General features: G+C 39.0%; 4 protein-coding genes across 4 annotated transcripts; all 4 read left to right on the top strand.

Moving 5' to 3' along the window:
* Positions 1 to 266: 266 nt before the first annotated feature.
* On the top strand, positions 267 to 3,377 carry LOC149040714 (uncharacterized). Its single transcript, XM_089181466.1, has 5 exons — positions 267 to 530; positions 891 to 1,109; positions 1,311 to 1,426; positions 1,776 to 2,825; positions 3,150 to 3,377. The coding sequence occupies exons 1-5, from the start codon at positions 323 to 325 to the stop codon at positions 3,303 to 3,305; spliced, it is 1,749 nt and encodes a 582-aa protein (XP_089037592.1). The 5' UTR covers positions 267 to 322; the 3' UTR covers positions 3,306 to 3,377.
* A 12-nt stretch (positions 3,378 to 3,389) lies between these two features.
* Positions 3,390 to 5,707, top strand: LOC149040715 (uncharacterized). Its single transcript, XM_089181465.1, has 2 exons — positions 3,390 to 4,152; positions 4,610 to 5,707. The coding sequence occupies exons 1-2, from the start codon at positions 3,390 to 3,392 to the stop codon at positions 5,527 to 5,529; spliced, it is 1,683 nt and encodes a 560-aa protein (XP_089037591.1). The 3' UTR covers positions 5,530 to 5,707.
* An 8,037-nt stretch (positions 5,708 to 13,744) lies between these two features.
* Positions 13,745 to 14,943, top strand: LOC149040716 (RYamide receptor-like). The gene has a single exon (XM_089181450.1). The coding sequence runs from the start codon at positions 13,745 to 13,747 to the stop codon at positions 14,831 to 14,833; it is 1,089 nt and encodes a 362-aa protein (XP_089037576.1). The 3' UTR covers positions 14,834 to 14,943.
* Positions 14,944 to 17,250: 2,307 nt separating this feature from the next.
* Positions 17,251 to 18,232, top strand: LOC149040717 (neuropeptide SIFamide receptor-like). Its single transcript, XM_089181718.1, has one exon. The coding sequence runs from the start codon at positions 17,251 to 17,253 to the stop codon at positions 18,223 to 18,225; it is 975 nt and encodes a 324-aa protein (XP_089037844.1). The 3' UTR covers positions 18,226 to 18,232.
* The last annotated feature ends 750 nt before the right edge of the window (positions 18,233 to 18,982 follow it).

The following is an 18,982-nucleotide window of genomic DNA, read 5'->3' on the forward strand; positions in this document are numbered from 1 at the left end:
GTACGTGCTATACTTCGTACACAATGTAAACAGACAAAGAAGCAATTACAGCTGTCCCAATGAAAAAATGTACAACTGTACGTCTGTTTATAGATCATCAGTGTAGAATTATTCGACTCTAGGAACAATATTAATAAAACATTTCCAGGTCAAATGCTCCTGGAATAAAATTTATATATTGTCACGAACTGTTTCGCCACTTACTATTGCACGTGCCTCTACGATATTATTTTTAATTGAATTACTCCAGTCTAGTATTACGAATACCGAAACAGCGTTAGTGGAGTTTGTCTCGTTTGTTGGGAGAGCTTTGTTTTTTGTCATGGCTTCGGCAACGTTTCACTCATGTAGTTTTTCTGGTTTATTACACGACGCCACACCCTGTGGTTTAAGCAGCGATTATCCAGGCCAAGTTGAAGTTCTCGCTTTAAGAAATTGTGCAAGGGACATTTCGAGGCACTGCGAGCTGTATGGATTAAAAGCAGATACAGCACTTGACACTGAATGGAAACTGCTGTTAGCAAGAGCAGGTAAATCTTATGTACTGTCTTACCGTCTTACGTAGCGGCTAATAGTGGTGTACATTTCCATCATCTCTTTATCACAGACCTCTAGATGGTCATGTTATTCTAAGAAAATCTTCGGGTGCTTTCCATTCAGCCCAAAATTCCGCAAGTTTCGGTTAGAAATCAAATGGAATGGACCATTTCGGTTCGGTCCTACCAGAATATTTGGGAACACCTTTGAAGCTGGTCCACTTTGACCGGTCAGGTTATTTCGGTCGGTCAGGTTATTTCGGTTGGTCAGGTTATTTCGGTCGGTCAGGTTATGAGCCTCTCAACTCGCTCGTGATGTACGCAATGGATAATTTTCCCTTTACCTTTGTTTAGGGGTATTTGCAGTGGAAGAGTCCCACTTGTCATTGACAATATGCCCTCGCCACAGAGCGGAATTTGGTATGCGCTGGAGATCCTCAAAAGTGAAGTGTAGCATTCCGCTAGAAATAGCTGCTCACAAAACAGCCTCGGTCAAAGGCGATCGGCATTTGGACAGCGTTCTATCTGCATTTATTTTAAACACTGAAGGAATACTTATTCAAGTTGGATCGCGTAAGTTTATCGTAACACGTTTGTAGCTAAAGTATACGCTTTAATTTTAAACGAGCGAGGGCGTAAAGCAACATATGCGCAAGCGTTACAATATCCTTTATTCTCCTGTTCCCCTCCCCCCAAAGAAGAAAATGGCTTTGAAGAATAGTAAAGAAATCGGCGATGGCCTTTTAACAAGGTTAACTTTTATTTTTGCTACAGCTCTTTGCAGAATGTGCAAGCAACATTTCACGGAGACAAACCAACAACAGAAAGTGACACCCGCATCAATGATTGAAGTTACTCCATGCGTAGAACTAGAGACTTCAGAAGCAAATGTAAGTAAGTAAACGGTAACCTTGGATACAGACAGTTATTCCAACATAACAAATGCCAAAATTCCGAAAGGGCTGGGTAACTGTGAATAACTGTAAACTTTGAAAATGACTCTGAAAATGATTTTAAGACGAATAGGTCACTGTTCGTTTCTTTAAATTCCTTTCGGTCTGGCTGGAGCGGGAGTATTGATAATGATAGCGGTATGCATGTAAATTCATATTTTCTTTTTTTAAAATGATTTATAACTTAAGTTTCGAACTATAATAAAAAAAACTAATGCCCAGTGACAAAATAAACAGAAATATTGAAGTAACATTGATGTCTAAACGTCTTTTTTGTATGTTACAGAACAGCTCAAACTCATCTCCAGGACAAAGTGATACCGGTCAATCTGTTGAAGAGTTCGCAGAAAGCCTTGGACGCCTAACAATCGCTGATGACACCTTTCTGTCACCAGACACAATAAGCACAGCTTCCACTCAGAGTGACGAGCCCACACCTGTGATCTTACATGAGCCGCGCGAAAAGCTGAGTGAGTTCCTGGCAGCATGCAAACTTGAACCGCTTGGAAAGCCATGGCTTTCTTGGAGTGATTCCTCTGAGCGAACAAGACAACGTCAAACAAGGAGAGCCACAGAAATAGTAGCAACTGTGCTAAAGAGCGTCACCCCTGATAATGCTGGTGAACTCTGGCGACGTTTAGCCTCTTCTACGGCTATGAACAAGGCCCTAGGTGTAAGCGAGTTGTCACATTCAGAGCATTTGTATTTAGAGGCCCTAGCAGAAGCGTACCAGAATGCAACCAGCTGGGATACCCGTAGACAAGTGCTTTCGATTATGGCAGGGGTTGGAACTTTCAACGACATTTCCCGTTATATCCTGGGGTTGACAAGATACCGATACTCCATGGCTAATCTTCATCGATCACAGTTTGGCCGAGGCGCTCAAGTTCCACAACAGCCTACCACACGAATACGAGTAGACTTGAGGCAGCTTGACCACTTTCTTGGTTTCATCACGAGCCCGCATCTTGTTCAGGACCTTCCATTTGGGCAAAAACATCTCAAGCTTTCGTCTGGTGAGGTTATTCAAGTACCTAACGTAATCCGTATGATGATACCTGAGCGAGTGATACAACAGTACACTCAGTACTGTTTGGAGATCAACTTCAAACCATTCAGCGAAACTACTATGAGACGGGTACTCTTTGAGTGCAGTGCCTCTGTAAGAAAATCACTGCAGGGCTTAGATTATTTTGCAGCTGAAGGCGCTCGCGCATTTGATGATCTCGTGGCCCTCGTACGCCAAATAGGGGGATTAGGTTCCGGCAAGGAGTGGGAGACTACAGTTGTGCAAGCTCTTATGACAAGCAAGCAGTATTTGAAGGGGGACTATAAGGTAATGTGAATTCTGACTCCAGAAAGACAGCTTGAATAAAACTAAAAGTAAGTACTTATTTTACCTCGTCAACAAAATCATTCCGTAAAACAAATATATATTTTGTACTCTTTTTCTTCACTAAATGGTGCACGTGTAACTAGCTTACATAAATTCTCGAGATTAACAATGCGCACGAGGATAGTTTTTTTCTAAGGTTAAGGTTAAAAGTTATTCGCCCCCTTACGTTAATAATATATGTTAGATTAAAAAATCATTTGATTAACTATTATATTGAAGTATAAGCACAGACAAACAGTAATCTCAGTTTTGTTTTATCAACAGGTTCATGTCACAAGCCCCTCTAACGTAGCAGACCATTGTGTGTTGTTTGCTCTTAGCGACAGTAGTGATGCAGATTACCAGCAACAATGCAGTCACCAACACACTGATCTTTGTGACCGTTGTCAAAGTCTTCAGGAAACTCTGGCAAAGATTTAACGGGTCCTTGGCGAGACGACCTTTCCGACTCAGGACGCGAAAGACGAAGCGCTATTTATATTCCAGACAGCCCAGCTGGCCATAATGTCCTGGAAAAGCCACATCCTTAGATCAGCTAACCAAGACCAAGCGAGAATAGATGCACTGGAGAAACTTGACGACAACACTGTCTTGATAATTAACGACTGGGCCATGAAGTTCCTGCCACAAAAATACAGAGAGTCCCAAGCCGACTGGTTTGGTAAGCGAGGTATCTCCTGGCACGTTTCTGTCGTCTACCGTCGTGTGAGCGGGGTACTCCAGTGGCAGGGCTTTCTGCACATAGTCCAGTCGTGCAATCAAGGCAGTGCTGCAGTGGTTAAAATCATGCAGGATGTCCTGAATACCATCAAGCTGGAGCACAGTGAGATTAACAAGGCGTTCTTTCGCCAAGATAACGCAGGATGTTATCATTCGTCGTCCACCGTACTCTCATGCCAAGTGATATCCTCCTCCACCGGCATCGAAATCAAGCGCATTGACTTTTCTGACCCACAGGGTGGAAAAGGTGCCGCAGACAGGCTCGCTGCAACCTGCAAGAATCACGTTAGGACTTTCATAAACGAAGGAAATGACGTGACCAATGCCGAACAACTGAAGAGTGCTCTTCTTTCGCATGGGGGGATAGAAGGAGTTCGAGTTGCTGTCATGCAAAGTGTTGAAGAGGAAGCAGTAGTAGATGACCACAGAAAGATTACTTGTATCAACAAATTAAACAATTTCGAGTTTAAAGACGAAATTCTCGTAGCTTGGCGCGCTTATGGTATGGGAAAGGGAAAAGAGATCCCATTGGAAACAACATCAGAAGGTTAGCCTAATGAAAATTCACAATTCTTCCTTTTTTAGAATTATTTCATCGCGCAAATATATATTTTTTTATAGTTTGAGTAAAAAGGTGTAGGTTTATCGTTTGTTATAGCCTTCAGACGCATGAAAGGCATCCATTTCCCATCCTGGTACGCAGGAGGAGCGGGTGTCTGCCACCCCGTGGGGTTTTGCTTTGTAAAAGACTTAAGCCCCTTAGACCCTTTATAAATTTATAGTCCTTGATTTGTTCTACAAAATTTTTAAAACGAACATTGCAGAATATGGCGGTTCTGATGAACATGTCCGGTCATAAGATGTAAAAAGCAAACGTTTCATCTGTTCGCGCAGCAAAGTGGACCAAAGGGGCACTCTTCACAGGCTGTGCAGAGTGAAGTATTGAAGTAGGTTAACAGTGCTGTTTATGTAAATCTTGTTTCTTTATGTGTTATCTACTTCAGAGCATGGCATTGGTTGGCTTTCATCTGAGTTTTCTTCTGGAGACTTTAAACCCCTTAGCCCAAAACCGACTCAGTCAAGGAAGAAGCAAGAGACGGAAGTGGAGCAGGTTCATGATCCCACTGAAAATACAAATGAATCGTCATCCGTGTTTACCTGCCCTCAGGATGGGTGTGTTAAGGTCTTTCAAAGGCTGTCTTCTCTCGAAAAACACCTATCTTTAGAGAAATGCACCAAGTCTTTAGAGAAACGGTCTTTGTTAGACCTTGCCAAACTAGACTACAAGTCCAGGTTGGAGGAGGGCACGACCAGTCAAGTTATTTCGTTTGCGTCTTTTAGGGATACAAGAGAGGCTACATCCGGCGAAGTAGAGGTAAAAGAAGGATGGGCGCTAAAGCCGAGCAAAAAAGCATATCGCTTTAACCAAAACCAGAGGGATTATCTAAATGCGAAGTTTACAATTGGTCAAACCAGCGGCAGAAAACTGGACGGTGATATCGTATCACGTGAAATGAGACGTGCACAAGGACCTGATGGTGTTCGTTTGTTCAAAGTATCCGAGTTTCTTACCCCGCAGCAGTGCACTTCATATTTCTCACGTCTTGCAGCGAAGGTCCGACGGCAAACATCCGACGATGCTGAAATCCAAGCTGTAGTAGAAGAGGAAAACTTTGCCATGGCAAGAGAAACAATCCTATCCATCACGCTACAGCACCCCATCACTTACGATCAGTACGATATCTGTGCCATGGCCAAGGGAGGATCTCTGGAGCGACTTAAACTTGGAATGCTTCAAAACATTTGTCAGCAACTAGAATTAGAAGTACCTCTCAAGCCTGTTCGCCGCAAAGCGCTCTACGTTGACCTGCTGAAAAGAGCCGTCATTAATTGCACTTGCCAGCTCCGTGGGAAAAATATGTAGAAACAGAAAGTACTACCCTGCTCACAGACGTTTTTCTGTTTTGGGAATTTGATGCGCGCACAAGATAAGCGATTGCTCGTGAGAGAGGGCGGAACGCGCTTTTTTTTTATACGTGCACTCGACGATATCTAAAAATGAAGAGAGTCTGTGAACAGGCTAGTAAAGTACACAAATTGTAGAGTTTTGCCTAAACGGTGTTCTCACTTCTCCTCAGAGGCTTGCTTCCAGGAGTCAATCATTCACCATTTGTTCTCGCCGGAATAACTAAGTCAAGAAAAAATCTATTTTGTTCATTGTTTTGCTTCCTTTACTTATTTTTGAAGTTTGTTTATGTTTAAAAGAGCGTTCCTTTTCGGAAAGTGAGATCATTTCTTGTTTGTCAGGGTGAGTCCTTGTTACAAATCAGTCAGTTACCTTTCAGCTCGTGACTATTTGCACGTTATAAATGTCTCTTCCCGCTCTGAAAAATCAATGATACCTTATCTTATAAATGTGAAGAGGTATTTTAGCCTGCATAACAGCCGCTTTATGAGCCAAGCGAGGCGAACGCGGCATTTCCTCGAAGCACGAAACGAGTGCGAAGCGCGAGACGAGGGATGGAGAAAAATAAAGCTTTATTTTTCTCCTCCCCTCGTCGCTTCTCGCGCTTCGCGCAAAATGCCACTTTCGCCTCGCTTGGCTCATAAAGCGCCTTTTATGCAGGCTGGAGGTATTTCTGCAAGTTCTTTGAGTTAACCAAAGATAACTTTGTTTATCTTCGCTAAACAACACTCCTAGAGGTCTCTAGAGAAAGCGTTACGAGCGAGAATGTGGAATTTTATAACACTCCACATCGCGTATTCAGCCCTGCGGGGTGGTTCTCTTTTTCTCGCGCTCGCGGCGTGAATTGGTCATAGTTAACTCAAAGATTATTATTAGCCTCAATAGGCTTTTCAACGATTTTGAAGAGGTCTGGAAGGTTTTAAGGATGCGATAAGCCCACGCAAGTTTGAAGTTGTGTTGTGGACAAGCTCTAAATGAAACTGAGAATTTCTAGTTACCTGGCTAGGGTTTCCTGGTTTCGGAGGAAAAATCATAAAAAAAAATCCAAAACAAAACTAAAGCAAGCTATAAAGTTGACTTTCATGCTTTTTTTTTTCTTTTTTTGCTGCAGGGATTATTGCAAGGTGGGAAATTCGGGAATAACGAACTTAATAAGGAAACATTTGTGTTTGATATATTTTGGGAAATATTATACCACTCTGAATCAAAAACTGTGATGAATGTCTTTCACAGCCGCTCAGCATATGCATGTGTCCAGACCAATACAAATATATATTTTACTATACTATTTTAAAATTGTGGTAACGGAGTTTCGTCAAGCGATGACAGCTTCAGTTCGAAGTTGCGATCTCAATGATTTCGCTGGTAGCAAAGTAGCTAAACAAACGTTTTTCAGTCGTCATATAAAAAGTTATTTACGGCTCTTACCAACACAGCTGAAAGCTAGAAATAACATTTTCACTGTAAAAACATATTACAAGCAACAGTAAGTAGTCCTTATACACTAAACTTTGCATTTAGTATGAATTCATTCAGCGGGCCGTCTAATTTGCATAAAGTTTATTAACTTAAATTCTCAAATTGCTTACTCCAGTGTCAGGGCTGTATTTAATTTCCAGAGCTAAAACGTTCCTGTAATTTACTTCAACAGCCAAGGCTTTATTCTATATGGGTTTTACTAGGAAGCGGCATATACCAGAGGGCTTTTACAACGGTTAAAGTTCGCTTTCATTTTCTAACATTTCAAGAGACACAAATAGGACCTTTTTAAACTTGTCGATTGTAAATGTTAAAAACTTCTTTCTTCAAGTTTTCTTTTAGGATTTTAAAGATTAAGAACGAAATAATACTCGGCTGAAGTTTCGATGTTAGGGATTGTTTCTTATGTGTTCACGGTTTTCTCGAAGTTGCGGTCGGATTCTGTTGTTTTTAAGCGCGAAAAGACAGCAATAAAACGATTTTTCAAACTATTTGTTATTTCTCCCGTACAATGAATCGCTTGAACCCAAAACTATTTTTTCTTGAATTAGGTCACTAAAAGGGATGTTTTGGTAAAAGAAAAAAAAATTCAATTTTTTTACGAGTGTCTTGCGATTTTCGATTTTCTCGGAAAATGGCTCTTAAGTGGCGTTTTCAATGCAAACATCCATAGGGGGTCTTTTTCCATTGACGTGCTCAGTTCACAAACTTCTTACTACCAAATGACCACTGAGAAAAATAAAAATTACTGAAACCATCAATTCGTACCACGAAAGATCTTAATATGTGAACTGGAATCGGGAAACTACTATACATGTTGTATTTCAAAACGTAATACGTTTTAACCTTAAACAATCCTAACGGCAAGAAAATGTAGTTTAATAAATGAATTTATATTTTTAGTTGGGGTTTTGCGAAGTCTACAAATGGGTAGATATGTTTACCGTCACCTACAGCGCCACATCTCAACTTCAGCATAACGTATGAGAGCGGTGTCGAATTCTAAATTTGCCGTCAAAAGTTGTCTGGCAGGTATTAAAGCTGAAAGTAGACTGAAAAACGTTGTATAGTCGCCTTTTGCAATACCATTTGCCGTTAACGTCACACTTAAACTTTTCTATTTTAGAAAAACTTCTTTCTCACGCATGATGATTCTGAGATAAGCTGTCAACTGTCATTCAACATCACTAAATTATTCTATTTCGGTAGTCGCCATTCTATCATGTGCTTTATTCATGTTTGCCTTTAGATTCAGATCACGCACTGCGTTCAGCTACCTTCCTTAAAAATGACTTGTGTTTCGTCTTTTATATGTAAATAAATTTCTCTAAAATTGTTGTTTTCACTTCTTGTCTTCCAAGTCTATCTGTAATCATACTCGTGATCAACAAATCGGACTCCCACTTCGCAGTCGTTCGATTTAGTCGATCCCTCGTATGATTACAGACCGAATTAGACTTCACTCGGTTTTATTACCATCACTAATCTGTTTCGCTTTCTATGGAAATTATCATCAAGGCTTTAAGAGTCTCTTTAGCTGATTTCTTTCTGGTTGACCTAGATACTTTTTAAACCGAAAGAGAGAAAATGCTAAATATTTTATGGAGCGGCTTTACACGATATAAATGGCCGGAATACGTCGATTGAAAAGCTGTCACCGTTACAAGAATTTCGAAAGTCTTTGAGCAGAAAGCGACTTATTGATTAAGCTGACAGTTGGACAGCTGGCAGTTCTTTCTGGTTGACCCATATGCTATGTTGTAGTTTGAGCCCCCGAGCTGTTGCATGTTCGCTCACTAGCTTACGATGTTTCTGGTGCAGGTACACAATTTGTCAGCTTTACTGCTGATATATAACAGAAATGGGCTAATTAATACGACTTTGAAGTGAAACTCCTTCTTTGAATAGTCACGAACGAAGTTTAAAGATTGGGATACAACTCAATCGACCCCGCTAAAAAATATATCTATAAAATTTCTTGTCTACTGGTATTCTGGCACTTATTAATTCAAAATGACCGGTTAAGGAAGTTGAAATAAACCAGGATCTTCAAACTCCTTAGAAAAAGTCACTTCAGACCGCACGACTTCGTGTCTATACCTAACTGGCACATCAAAGAATTTTTAAGAAAATTTTTATGACGGCTTAAACCGTTATTTAGAATAATTATGGCTTAATGATCGTTTGATATATATAATTCTAGGTACATATTTTGTAAACACTTTTTGTAGAGCGCTGTCGTTGAAATTTTTCCAAGAGGTTAAAGGATCAGATAAAAAAATAAGATCGAATTGATCACATGTAGCATCCAGTAAATAAAGACAAAACATATTACATAACCACAGTCCTTTCATGACTTTTGTGTTCGCGAAAAATTAACCCGACCACGCCTTGTCATATAAACCAGAAAACATATAATTAAAATCCTCTGTTTTCACAATGAAAAGAAAGTTAACTTATTGTTTGAATGAGTGTGCTTAAAATAGGTTTAAACGAAGGGATGAAATTATATTTAGAGCAATAGAAAGAACAACATCTGTTTATTCTTTGGCATGAGAAGTAAAAAGAGATATCAAAGAAGTACATGGGACATTAGGGTTTGACTGAATTAAGAAAAATAATTGATCTAGAATTGAAAGAAATGTTGCGCTTTTTAAACTTCATCAATTCCTTCCTTAGCACTCATATCACCTTCACTTTGTAATTTGCTTTTACCTTTTGGAGTGCATGACATTTGTCGCTCAGTGATATTTACGCCTTGAATAAATGACCTCACCAGAGCACTTAACATAAGTGCGTTTATGCGGTCGTTTATGGCAACGGAAAACGGTAAAATTAAATTTTTCAGTTTAATAAGTTTTTTCTCAAAAGAATCTCTTGGTTTCTCTGTGATCCTTTAACATACTGTATACTACATCCTGCAACATTTTCCTTCACTTATTATAAGCTGTCATCACATGAAACCAGCTGTCAAACGTTATTCAACATAACAAATAACGCTATTTCAGTTTTTGCTTTCCAGTCGTTTGCTTAAGTTTATTGCCTTTTTAATTTAGATCACGCCTCGCAAGAAAAGAAAACAGCCAGCTTTCATTTTAACTTCATTTTTTCCCCGTTTCCCGCTCCTCAATTACCAGGCCGTTCTCGCACACACATTCCTCGCTTTTTGTTAGCTGATATTAGTTTTTCACGACTCATTCTGGCTTGGAAACTGACATCCGTCAATCGTCTGGTACAAAATTAGTATGCAAACAAGCGGTCAATTAAAAAATACAAAAATCAGCATCAAGTAACTGAAGCACAAATTTATGAAAAATTTACATCGTAAGCCATATGAATTCTGTCATGTAAATTTGTTAAATTATTACAAGTTCTCCTGGTGACTTATGAAACCATACCATTTTTCTCGCATATAGGAAATCGGCATTGTCCCGGCTGTTTCGTTCCCTTTTATTACAACTTCGTGAAATTTTTCTTCAAAACTCCAACCAGTCTACTGAGCAACAAGCTCAGGCTAATTAAACTTTCGATGGCAACATAATTAAAAATAAATTCTGAATTGAAAAGAAGACTTATGAAGCCATACCATTTTTTATCGCACATAAGAAGTCGGCCTTATATTGTCCTGTACGACTTCGTGAAAATTTTCTTTAACACTTTTTGTAGAGCGCTGTCGTTGAAATTTTTCCAAGAGGTTAAAGGATCAGATAAAAAAATAAGATCGAATTGATCACATGTAGCATCCAGTAAATAAAGACAAAACATATTACATAACCACAGTCCTTTCATGACTTTTGTGTTCGCGAAAAATTAACCCGACCACGCCTTGTCATATAAACCAGAAAACATATAATTAAAATCCTCTGTTTTCACAATGAAAAGAAAGTTAACTTATTGTTTGAATGAGTGTGCTTGAAATAGGTTTAAACGAAGGGATGAAATTATATTTAGAGCAATAGAAAGAACAACATCTGTTTATTCTTTGGCATGAGAAATAAAAGGAGATGTCAAAGAAGTACATGGGACATTGGGGTTTGACTGAATTAAGAAAACAAAATTGATCTAGAATTGAAAGAAATGTTGCGCTTTTTAAACTTCATCAATTCCTTCCTTAGCACTCATATCACCTTCCCTTTGTAATTTGCTTTTACCTTTGGGAGTGCATGACATTTGTCGCTCAGTAATATTTACACCTTGAATAAATGACCTCACCAGAGCACTTAACATAAGTGCGTTTATGCGGTCGTTTATGGCAACGGAAAACGGTAAAATTAAATTTTTCAGTTTAATAAGTTTTTTCTCAAAAGAATCTCTTGGTTTCTCTGTGATCCTTTAACATACTGTATACTACATCCTGCAACATTTTCCTTCACTTATTATAAGTTGTCATCACATGAAACCAGCTGTCAAACGTTATTCAACAAATAACGCTATTTCAGTTTTTGCTTTCCAGTCGTTTGCTTAAGTTTTATTGCCTTTTTAATTTAGATCACGCCTCGCAGGGGAAGAAAACAGCCAGCTTTCATTTTAACTTCATTTTTTCCCCGTTTCCCGCTCCTCAATTACCAGGCCGTTCTCGCACACACATTCCTCGCTTTTTGTTAGCTGATATTAGTTTTTCACGACTCATTCTGGCTTGGAAACTGACATCCGTCAATCGTCTGGTACAAAAATAGTATGCAAACAAGCGGTCAATTAAAAAATACAAAAATCAGCATCAAGTAACTGAAGCACAAATTTATGATACGTATTGAAAGCGTACAAAAACCTTTACAGTTTTACGCCGAAAATACTGTAGCAATTAACAAAGATGTTTATAAATAAGGACATGCATGTTATTTTGTGGCAGATTCTTTCCACGAGGTAGTATCGCTTCTTTACAGCTAATTTTTTACGAAACAAAATAAAAAATGCGACAACTAATAAATTCTCAGGGAAGTCTCTCCTTTCCTTAAACTGAATGTTGTAATTACCAGCTGTTTACATACACGTCAAGAGAAGAAAATAGACTGAGAAAATGGAACTTTCTAAAACTTTCCTGAGGCCAATGATATTTCTATTTAAAGTAGAATTATCCAAATGAGATCATTCCCAACTCTTTCATCCGAGGTAACTACAGTTGTAGATACTTTTGCTAATCAAAATGAAGGTTCAGGTACATCTGTCGATATTCTTAAATTTCTGGAGAAGCTAACGTATGCAATTTAGAACAATAATAATATCTATGCAAATCATCACTGCGTTCACTTAAAAAAAGAGCGTTCAGAGCTGTTGGCTGAATGTCGGCGATGTGATCGCAACGATGAATGGAACACAAGTAACGAGCTACTTAAATCCAGTTACTGAGGGAAAGAGAATCGAATTCAACTTTGCTTACAGCTTTTATAAAATAACAAAATAAAAAATAAAGACAGGAAAAAGTTAATAAGCGAGTAAGAAAGGAGTTTTTACTATGAGAAAAATCTTTTGGATCTGTTCCTCATGGAAAACTAGATCCAACTCAGTAAAAGAAGTTGGACTAAAGAAAGTAAATGAAAGGTATTTGTCAGTAATCAGCTTTGTTTTGTTTATTGAGACTAAAGGTAGCCCCCCGAGAACTACTCAGTGCCAAAGCTTGGTTAAAGAAAGGAAAATTATCCATTTCTTAAAACAACTTCAGGGATACGGTTCATCGAAACCGATATTTATCCTTTTTTACTCTTTTGTCCTTTTGTTCTTCTTTGATAGTCATATCACCTGCACTTTGGTTTTACCGCGGCAACTGAATTTTGTTGCTCAACGATGTTTACATTTTGAATAGATGGCCTCGCCGAGGCACAGAAGGTTAATGAGTGTATGCGATCGTTTAAGTCGGTTAAAGCAACGGAGATATCATCTTTGCTCGAATACAGAAACAAGATTAAAGGAAAAATTTATATTTACATTTACATATGAATTCTGTCATGTAAATTTGTTAAATTATTACAAGTTCTCCTGGTGACTTATGAAACCATACCATTTTTCTCGCATATAGGAAATCGGCTTTGTCCCGGTGTTTCCTTCCCTTTTATTACAACTTCGTGAAATTTTTCTTTAAAACTCCAACCAGTCTACTGAGCAACAAGCTCAGGCTAATTAAACTTTCGATGGCAACATAATTAAAAATGAATTCTGAATTGAAAAGAAGACTTATGAAGCCATACCATTTTTTATCGCACATAAGAAGTCGGCCTTATATTGTCCTGTACCCTTCCTTTTTGTTACAACTTCGTGAAAATTTTCTTTAATACTCCAATAAGTTTACTAAGCAACAAGACTAATCAGTAAGTTCGAGGCTCGATTAAACTTTCGATGGCAACATAATTAAAAATAAATTCTGAATTGAAAAGAAGATTGTAGATCTTTCCGCTACCAGCTGTCAACCGTTATTCTATATCAGTAAACATCTGTGGCTGGGCTATTTCTGGAGCCATTGGAACAATATTGATAATGATTTTAAAAACTCATATAAGATGGGCTCCTGCTTATAAACTTGAGAAAATTGTCCCTTTTGCCGACAATATTTAAAAAAGCATATCGTTTGCTTAATTTCGGACAACAGCTGATTCCAACCATACTTTTCTTAGTTAGAGGTCTCAGGTGAAGACTGTCGATTTTCTAGAATTTTCCTAGGTATGTTCATGAATTAAACATGTGAAAGTTTGATCTATATAAGATGGATAGGCTGTGTTTTCATCCAGTCGAGTTTAGGTACCCACCGCAAGGCTGTTGGCTGAAGAAAAACCTGATCTCTTGGTATCGAAAAATGTCTGCAAACGTGACAGCAATGGTGAATGGAACACAGTCCATGTCGAGCTGCTTCAACCCCACAGCGAGAAGAATTGGTGAAACTTTCGCCTACTGTCTGCTATTTGTTGTGTCGCTGGCTGCGAATACCTTCATTGGATTAATTGTCTATAGGACGAAAACTATGAGAACACCAATCAACATTTTGATAGTAAACATGGCACTCTCCGATCTGTTGTACCCGATTTTCCACTTTCCTCAAATTCTTGTACTATTAAACACGGTCGGCCACTGGCTACTTAGCGGTCCCCTTGGCCAAGCGGCGTGTAAACTGAGTAACTTCGCTGCAGATGTCTCAACTCTAGTGTCAGTTCAGAGCCTATTGTTGATCGCAGTGGATCGATTTGGGGCTGTAGTATTTCCTCTCCGTTCCCCACTGATCAGTTCAAAGCAGTGCCGGTACTTCATTCTCGTCATTTGGATCATCGCCATGGCAGTCCATTGTCCATATTTGATCGTCTTTAAAGTTCTTGAGTATTCAGAAGGGCTAGTTTGTCGGTGGCAGTGGAATGACATATTTGGAGAGTCCCTATCGCTGCAAACCTACATACTGGGATTGATCGTTGTTACCAACTGTGTCCCTTTGGTTTTGATTTCCATACTTTATTTTGCCATTGCCTTAAAAATTAAATCGCAGAAGATTCCTGGGGAACAATCAGCTAACGCAAGAGAAAGGCGTTTGAAGAAAGAAAGAAATGTTCTTAATATGTCCGTTGCCATTGTATTGGTGTTCGCCGTATGCTGGTTGCCACTCAGCATCTGCCTCTTGCTGTTAGTTTATTCATCAAACATGGCTATGAGGTCATCTTGTGGCATGCAATACTTTAAAACTATTGCCCTTCTTCTGGCGCGCTCGTACTGTGCTGTAAATCCTTGCATCTGTTTTATCTTCGGTGGTAATTATCGTCAAGGTCTCAAGAATCTCTTCGGTTGTTTTCCTACAGGCGAAGCTGCTTAGTTATCGTTTTCTCCCCAGCCTTCTGCATACTGTTTGGATTTATCCGCGCATTGATGTGGCTGAACATGCCCGCCGTTTCTTTATCCCTATTTATAGAGAATTTGAGCAGAGAAAGTTTTGAGACGCGGGCAGCAACAGGAGAAAGAATAAAATTAAATCTGGCGCGATTTGATACTAATTCATCGACCGTAAGGAATAAGAACTTTTAACTTGCGGCTGCCGTCCGCGGCTGCCGTCCGCGTCTGCCGTCGATGCTTAAGCTCCCTAATAACTACACTTACGAAGTAGTTGGTGCGGCGAAACCCATCCATCAAATGATTTACTGTTTGGTGACAGCAAACTTTCCACATTTTACAACTCTGGCCATCTCTTTCTGACTTGTTGAAACTGTTCGTAATCCCTTTTAGAAGAGCCTCGCTATATTGCTTCTGAAATTTTTGACTTGGCACCCGAAAAAAAACAGCCCGTACGTATTTTCAACTGGTCAGGCAAAGTGACAATAGACGTAGTTGAGATAATGTGGGATCTCCTTAAGACACACGCCAGCGGCAACGCGTAATAAATTAAAGAAAAACTTTAGAGCTGAAGTTAATCAGAAAGGGAATACTGTAAACGTTGTAGCAGTAACGTGTAATAAATTAAAGAAGAAGCTTTAGAGTTGGAGTTAATCAGTAAGGGAATACTGTAAACGTTGTAGCGGCAACGCGTAATAAATTAAAGAAGAAGCTTTAGAGTTGGATTTAATCAGAAAGGAAATACTGTAAACGTTGTAGCGGCAACGCATAATAAATTAAAGAAGAAGCTTTAGAGTTCGAGTTAATCAGAAAGGAAATACTGTAAACGTTGTAGCGGCAACGTGTAATTGATTAAAGAAGAAGCTTCCGTGAGCACAATTCTTGGTACCTTCCGTCCAGTTTGCTCATGCAAGCTAGTTTCCTTCAAACGCCCCAACAATGGCGTTTTTGCGACTAAAGGTTAAAATTTGCCAATTTTTCCGCCTAACGGCTAAACTTTTAGGCCGTTTTATGCCTAACAGTGAACCCGATCGAGAGCCTCTAAGAGGAGTATAACTTATTCAATATTTCCTTACAATCTCGAAATTCATTGCCTATGGTACATCTTCGCGTATTGTTATTATTTATCATTTTGTGGCGAAATAAACTTAATACTTGCTGAAAATGAAGAAAATCATAAAAGCGTCCTCCTCGAATAAGCGGTTACTCTGAAAGTCTAAAAATGTATTAAGCGCCCAGGGCGTTTACTCGAAAAAATACGGCGATCCTCGTTTTACGCACATACACGACGTCGATTTAACCACGAACTTAAATGAGAATGCATTGTCGGCGGAAAATTGCAATCCCTTCCTGATAGATTATGCTGATGTTCTGAAATTGACTTTCATTACTGAGAGTTTTGCTAGAACGCAGCTTTTGACAGGCTAACCCCAAACACTTAAAGTAAAGAGTGCTTCATCATGCTTCATGAGTGATAATCACTCAGTGTGGTTTTATTTTGTCTTAAGTGTCCCGTGGACTGGTAACGAATTAGCAGGTGATAACGTAGAAAACTGTCATACTTTCCTCTAGATTTCTCCTACTTTCCGGCTCCACCATAGTTGCCGACGTGTCTTCACAGTTTTCTACGTCACAGCTATGTAATATGATCGTTTTGGCCGCGCGCTTAATGGCGGTACTTTTTGGCCACCTAATCGTACTTTCAATGCACAAAAATTGGTCAAGAAGAACTCGCTAGGCGCTAAGGTCGATTATTTCTGACTTTAAAAACAGCTATTAACCAGAAAATGCAAAAAAAAATTTCTCGTCACAGGCACTTTAAGACATGATCCATGACAACAAACCCAAACAATTTAAAAATTCAAACATCCCTTTTATAATTTCTTTTTTCACCTGCCGAAATGAGTTAAAGAATTCTAGGTAATTAGAGTTAAAGTGCCCATGACACGAAATTTTTTTGGCGTAAATATTTAGCTTATTATGTGTAAAAACCAATTCCCATAAAAGAAAAATTTCAAAAAACTTAAAACTCGGTTTTTTCGGGCCCTAAAGCGCTTTTATTTTGTCTTAAAAGTGTCCCGTGGACTGGTAACGAATTAGCGGGTGATAACGTAGAAAACTGTGAAACTTTCTTCTAGATTTCTCCTACTTCCGGCTCCACCATAGTTGCCGACGGCAATTTTAAAAACAGCTATTAACTGGAAAATTCAAACAAAATTTCGTGATCTATGACAACAAACCCAAATAAAGACCTAAAATAATTGGTTTCAGTGTGAATCATCAAAATAAAATATTCAAATTTTCACATCACTTCCACAGCAAGCGGTAATACATATAGAGGTGTTTGTGACTTCCATAAGATAATACTTGACTTTAACTGTGACTGAAGAACGCGTCTACGAAATGTCCACGAACTTGAGCGCAACAATGAATGGAACTCAGCCGTCGAACTGCTATAATCCCACAGCATTGAGGATTGGGCACACAATTACTTACTGCGTAATATTTATTATTTCTGTGGTTGGAAATTCCTTTATTGGAATAATTGTTTACAAGACAAAAACCATGCGAAAACCCATCAACTATCTAATTGTGAACATGGCTATGTCAGACCTACTGTTCCCGATATTCTTGATCCCGAAAACTGTAGTAGAGATACATGACGATGATTGGTCCATTAGAGGCCATCTTGGCGAGGTTTTGTGTAAGCTCGCTCCTTTTTCAGCCGATCTCTCCTCTGCTGTGTCAATTCAGAGCCTTGTGCTCATAGCAGTAGATCGATTTGTAGCTGTGGTATTTCCCCTCCGTTCTCCGCTCTTCAGTTCAAAATTGTATCGCTTCTTTATTCTCGCCACGTGGATCATCGCCATGGCTACATTCATCCCGTATCTGGTCGCGTTCAAGCTGGTCGAATATGATCATGAGTACAAGTGTGTGCGGCAATGGATGCGTGTTTTTGACGATTCCTCGTCGGTGGCAAAATACTTTATGGCCCTTTTTATTGCATTTTTTTATATTCCCTTCGTTCTCATGTTTATTCTATATCTTGCCATTTTTTTGAAACTGAAGTCCCAGAGAGGACCAGGCGAACACTCAATGAACGCTCAAATCCAGCGCTTGAGAAGGGAGAGAAATGCGCTGAAGCTTTCCATTGCTATTGTGTTAGGGTTCGCTGTATGCTGGATTCCATTCAGTATTTTTGCATTAGTACGTATGTTTGCAGATGAAAACAATGCTACAATGTCCTGTGGATTCAAACAGTTATTAGAGCAAGTTGCTCTGCTACTGAGTCGAACAAATAGCGCTATGAACCCCTGCATCTGTTTTATTTTCAGTGGAAATTATCGCCAAGGTCTTAAGAATCTCCTCGGCTGCTGAGTGAGTTGCCAGGACTAATAAAGATGCAATGTATCATGGCAGCCGCTTTGGGATATAATAAGAATTGTTTATAAACTGAACTGAAACTAAATAAAATACATCATTATGAAAATTAAAGAACATCCACACTACATACTATACAGAACACAGGGAGAAACTTATCATTTTATCAATCACTTTATCGTAGATTAGACCATATCAGATGTATTAATCCAAATTTTCTAGATTCCGAACGCTCAATCACCAACTTTGTTTCGTGAGGAAACATTTACTGTGCATCATATATTGCTTACTTCTGGTAAGAATACAATGTGAGAAAGTTTTTAATTTGGCCTCGTTTGTTAAAACAGGTGCTCATACTGGTAAAACTTTAGCAAACACTTACATGGAGATTCAAAAATAGGACGCGATATGCTGGCGACATCCTGACGCAATTATCAAATATTTGATTCTCTCAATCGTATATTGTGGGTGGAAAAATATCTGAAAGAGGAAAGCTACTGACAACAGAATATAAAATGTTTGTATTCTCTTGCTACTGATTAAACAATTCTGTTCAAATAGAGTCCGCTTGTTGACGTCAGTCAGATCTCTTTTCTTTATTTCGATTAGTAACATTCAATATATCTAGTTTCTTTGTCTTCCCTCCCCCTCAATTTATTCATGAATCTCGCCTGTTGGAGGCTTACAGTCAGCAAAGACAGGCGCGGAGGCAGGCGCATAAAAGATGGCACGTAGAGGTTTCCTCGGACGTATT

This window comes from Pocillopora damicornis, chromosome 9 (genome assembly GCF_964200805.1).
Source record: "Pocillopora damicornis chromosome 9, jaPocDami1.2, whole genome shotgun sequence".
NCBI classification, from domain to species: Eukaryota; Metazoa; Cnidaria; class Anthozoa; order Scleractinia; family Pocilloporidae; genus Pocillopora; species Pocillopora damicornis.

What these genes read in the sequence shown, in the direction of transcription:
- LOC149040717 (XM_089181718.1), top strand. Translation starts at nt 17,251, where the DNA reads ATGTCCACGAACTTGAGCGCAACAATGAATGGAACTCAGCCGTCGAAC.
- LOC149040716 (XM_089181450.1), top strand. Translation starts at nt 13,745, where the DNA reads ATGGATAGGCTGTGTTTTCATCCAGTCGAGTTTAGGTACCCACCGCAA.
- LOC149040715 (XM_089181465.1), top strand. Translation starts at nt 3,390, where the DNA reads ATGTCCTGGAAAAGCCACATCCTTAGATCAGCTAACCAAGACCAAGCG. An exon ending in ATTGGAAACAACATCAGAAG is followed by an intron (nt 4,153 to 4,609) that starts GTTAGCCTAATG and finishes TATCTACTTCAG; the next exon opens with AGCATGGCATTGGTTGGCTT.
- LOC149040714 (XM_089181466.1), top strand. Translation starts at nt 323, where the DNA reads ATGGCTTCGGCAACGTTTCACTCATGTAGTTTTTCTGGTTTATTACAC. An exon ending in ACTTATTCAAGTTGGATCGC is followed by an intron (nt 1,110 to 1,310) that starts GTAAGTTTATCG and finishes TTTTTGCTACAG; the next exon opens with CTCTTTGCAGAATGTGCAAG. An exon ending in ATTTGAAGGGGGACTATAAG is followed by an intron (nt 2,826 to 3,149) that starts GTAATGTGAATT and finishes TTTTATCAACAG; the next exon opens with GTTCATGTCACAAGCCCCTC.